General features: G+C 34.8%; 1 protein-coding gene across 1 annotated transcript; it reads left to right on the plus strand.

The window, feature by feature from the left end:
* The first annotated feature begins 4,238 nt into the window (after window positions 1-4,238).
* On the plus strand, window positions 4,239-4,751 carry LOC149140078 (E3 ubiquitin-protein ligase ATL23-like). Its single transcript, XM_089450890.1, has one exon. The coding sequence runs from the start codon at window positions 4,239-4,241 to the stop codon at window positions 4,749-4,751; it is 513 nt and encodes a 170-aa protein (XP_089307016.1).
* Window positions 4,752-4,954: the final 203 nt, after the last annotated feature.

Here is a 4,954-nt window from a genome sequence, read left to right on the forward strand (position 1 = left end):
AAAAATATAGTTAGATGCTACCTCTAAAGAAGAAATTGAAACCCAAAAAGACTCAGTTGGTAGTCATAAATTCTCCGTAACTAGGCTCATTGTTTTCCTTCATGAAGAAATTGAAAATTACAGCCAAACAAGTGAATTTCCTTACAGGTAGATACAATTAACAAAAGTCGACAAATATAATGAAAAATACCAAATATAATGTACCTACGAGATTAGCAAGAGTTCAGAAGGAATCTTGGGTATTACAGGCATTCCCTTGTGACGAGTTATAGGTGTAATGGTGGCCAAATGGCCATAAAAATATGGCCCTAATCGATGGCACTTTTCTAAACCACAGAGCGACGCTCTAGTGGAATGAAAAGATCAAATGAATTTGAATGAAACTGGGAAGATTAGGGCAAGTCGATAGGTTTAACCCTAATCAATCTCTACCCTCTGATCTCACAAACAATATTTCCACCATTAAAAATGTGTAGGTACAAAGAGTCACATGGAAAGGGACCGCGTGGCATATGAAAGTCTGCAAACGTGGGCCAATGATCCCTGTCGTATTCGTATATCCCACACGAAGGCCATAAAATAATATCATAGTTAAAAGGGATTAGGAATTGAGGTTTTCATATACGTATTGAAGTGTAACTACTGGTTTGGACTATAAGTGATTATAGATTATATACCATCGAATTTATGAGGGAAGTATGGTTCTCTTTGAGATGTATATTATGGTTATGAGGTGTAAACCTTATAGCTACAAATGTTTAACATAGTGATACCAAACTTAATGTCTTGAAAAAAATATATTATCTTAGTTCGATGAAAATAAGTTGGAAGAAGACTATGAGGGATAAATAAGTATCTTGTGTAAATAGTAAGATTAGTAAGATATCCAATTTTACTATGTAAATATGTAAAGGAGGAAATTCAAAAATTGCAAAAATAGATGTAAAAGAATTTAAGTAAAAATATTGGAGTCATCAATGTAGATTGAGTAAACATGTTATTATGTTGTTATGTTTTGAATGTTTATAGTAATTTTTTTTTTTTTTTTGGTATTTGAAATTAAGGTATATTATACATTGTTGCAATGTGATAATTATTGTCACAATGTTATATTACAATGCAATTCATCTAATGTGGTTGACTATATTCAATAATGTTTGACTATGTTTGATAGTAAACACTCTTCAACTTTGATCAAATATAATCTCCTATTATTATTATTGATTAATATTAATAGTTAAACATAGTCAAACAAAATAGACCTTTATAGTCATTGTTTAAATAATTGATCATGATCAAACCTGGTCAACCCTATTTTACCATATTTAACAATAGTCAAACATTGTTCAGTCATAGTCATCCTCAGTTAATGTAACTCAACCATATTCGATTATAGTCCAGCATTCAAACATTATCAACCTTAGTCAACACTACCCTATAATGCAACATTTCTATTTAACCCTGTGTTAGATATTATGTTTCATAGTGAGCACTCTTCAACTTCAGTTAAACATAATAACGTATTATTATTATTATTTAATTTTTATAGTTAAACATAGTTAGCCACATTAGTCAACATAATCAAACAAAAACAACATTTATAGTCATTGTTTTAAATAGTTAACTATTATCGAACTTGATCAACTCTATGTTTACCATATTTAACAATAATCAACCTTGTCCATTCACAGTCCTCCTGAGTCAATGTAACTCAACCATATTCAATTATTGTTAACCATGGTTCATCAAAGTCAAACATTATCATATCTAGTCAACATTACACTACAATGCAATATTTCTATTTAAGGTTGTGTTAAACATTATGTTTAATAGTCAACACTCTTTAACTTCAGTGAAACATAATTGCCTATTACATAATTGATTAATATTAATAGTCAAATATAGTCAACCAAATTAATCAACATAGCCAAAAAGAAGCAACCTTTTATAGTCATTGTCTAGATAGTTGACCATGATCAAATTTAGTCAAATTTATGTTTACCATATTTAATGATAGTCAACCTTGTTCACTCATAGTCATCCTAAGTCGACTTAACTCAACCATATTAAATTATAGTCAACCATGATTGACCAAAGTCAAAAATTGTCAACCTTAATCAATAATACACCACAATGTAAAATTTCTATTATAGTATGTATATAAATATTTAAAAAAATATAAAAATTAACATTAACATTAACATATTAATGTTAATGTTAAGATTAATGCTAATGCTAATGTTAATGGTAACATAAAAATGAATATTAATTTTAATGTTAATATTAGTATTAATTTTAATACTAACATTAATTTTTATATTAAAATAAATACTTTTAGTCACACATATCAACATTTTTTAATCATGATCAATTAATCCACTTTACAGATATTTACTAATAGGGCTGATATACACTTGTTAATGGTATTTTTAACTTTTTATTATGGCTAATATACACTTATGAATAGTATTTTTAACTTTTTATTAGTCAATGTATGCATGCATATATATCAACCCATAAATATATATCAACCATACTAGTAAATGTGGTGGGTTGTGATAATTATTTGTAAATTTTAATAGAATGTAAACTCATATTTCAAAAATGTGCTGGGTTATGATAGTTATTTGTAAATTTTAATAGAATGTAAACTCATATTTCATATTTATATGAGATAAATATAGTCGATGACAGTTGGTGAGAGAAATTGCTCGCTTGGTTCGCAGCTGGTTTAAAGAAATGTTTATTGAATATTCAGCCCATAGGGGAACGTTCTATGATGATGTTTTGGAGTAATTGTAAGGACAACTTTCCGGAACACGACTATCAAAGGCCATTTCACACACGACTAAGGAAATATCGGGTTGAGCAAACTTAGCGAAGGGGTTTTGGGCTTACATGATGATGACTTGGACTAGTCATAAGAACAAGATCCAGGAAAACGACGATCAAAGACCATTTCCCACACGTTGAAAAAAAAAAAATTCCACCTGAGCATACTTAGCCTGGGGTTTTAGGACCATCGTCTAGATTGACTAAAGTTATAAAAATGATCAAAAGATCATTGGCCTCACAAAAATGTCAGTGATGGTACAAAGAGCAGAGGCTATCGATGCAATCAAACTGAGTCGATATTAACGCTCCGCTATAGTAAGGGGAATTTGACCATGGATCAAAGTAAATTGTTGACTTTACTGCATGTCCTCTGAACCTGTAATCAAATTAAGGTGAAGACAAAGAATGAACTGGGCAATGAAAATAAGTACTGGATTTCTTTGAAAATGGCCATACGCTTATATGGGCTGGGTACTTCATTAAGGTGAAGACAAAGAATGACCTGGGCAATGAAAATAAGCACTGGATTTCTTTGAAAATGGCCATACGCTTATATGGGCTGGGTACTTCCTTAAAATTTCTAATCGAGAGTTTTATGAGTTGTAACTTGTGAGATAAATGAATTGATTGATTTAATGAATAAGGTTGGTTGGGGCAAGCTAAGGCGTAAACTATGTAACAACTAAGTTGTAGACTATGTAACAACTAAATTGTTTTACTCCAAATTAGCCGAACAAAGAATTTTACAATCCCGTCAATCAGTTATTGAAATTGTAAATATGGTAATTTAAGTAGATGCAGAAACCACGAATCATGGCTAATTTGCGGTATTGAAATCCCCAATTGCGAGTTTGAGGATACTAACCTCCATTTGAATTGAATCCCCTAGGAAAACGAAACAGAAAATGTGGAGATATGCTTGGCAATTAAGCTATGCTGTCCAGGTTAAGCGAAACAATTCAGTGAGGTGTCTCTACCGTCACTCCAAGTAAAGTCGGTAGAAAAATGGGGGGCTGCAAAAATCGGAGAAAAGATAGGGACGACGGGCAATGCTAGTACGAGTCAACTTCAAGCATTTAATATGCTTACGCTGGAAACACTTGGACCATGTGCGTGGCAAAGCAGCCCTTGCACATCTCCGACATTTTATGTCAACCCTAAGCGTATGGGTGGAGCGGGTTTTAAACTATATTTGAAACAACTGATTAAAGGGGTGGCCATGGCCAGATCGGCAAGTGACCTAGTATTTGAATCGTTTGTGTGCATGGGTTTCTACTAGTATTTGTAAAACCCACCTTCATTTCCTTCCGTCTGACATTCATAGTCAGTTAGTTTCTGGAATCAGATATTCTCCTTGATATCGTCAGTGCAGAGGTGAAAGAACACAGAAGATTGTGGAAACGATGGAGAGAATGTTTATAGTGCTGATGTTCTCGTTCATGTTGCTCTTGGGGACCATCGCGAGCATGGTTTTGGTCTATTTGTGGATTGTCTGGTATGTTTCTTTACACGAGAGGAGCAACCGGGAGGAACCGTCATCACAAGGCAACGGTATAGCTCAGAAGCAGCAGGGCCTCTCGGTGGCTGACCTCGAGCGGCTGCCCACCATCGAATGCGTTCCTCGGGGAGAAGAGCGCTCCTCGGAGAGCGAAGGAGGGGCTAACGCCGAGTGCGCGGTGTGCCTCGAGGTTTTCCAGAGCGGAGACCGGTGCCGCGTAATTCCGGCATGCAGCCACGCTTTCCATGTGGAGTGCGCGGATGCGTGGCTCTCAAAGCGCTCTGTCTGTCCCATTTGCAGGCGGAGCGCCGCTTGCGACATCAAGGTAAACAACGGTATCAATGATAGCGCTGTGGCGGCTGAGATTATCGTGGTCGACATGTCGATTGCCACAACACCCGTAGACCACAGAGGTTGAGGCCACGTATATAAACGCAGCCGTCGTAGTTGTATATTTATTTACATATTTTTGCTCTTGGGTGCAGGGAATTTGGTCAGACCTGCTCGCCATTTTTCTCTCGTTTTCGAGTTGAAGATATTCTGTGCTGAAATTATTTCTGGAATATTCTGAAGTCTGATTGATTGTAGAGAGTTAAATTAAACAATTGATGTGGTTGTTGT

The sequence above is a fragment of the Pinus tabuliformis genome, chromosome X (genome assembly GCF_031772625.1).
Source record: "Pinus tabuliformis cultivar Carrire ecotype Pingquan chromosome X, CPIR1, whole genome shotgun sequence".
Taxonomy (NCBI): domain Eukaryota; kingdom Viridiplantae; phylum Streptophyta; class Pinopsida; order Pinales; family Pinaceae; genus Pinus; species Pinus tabuliformis.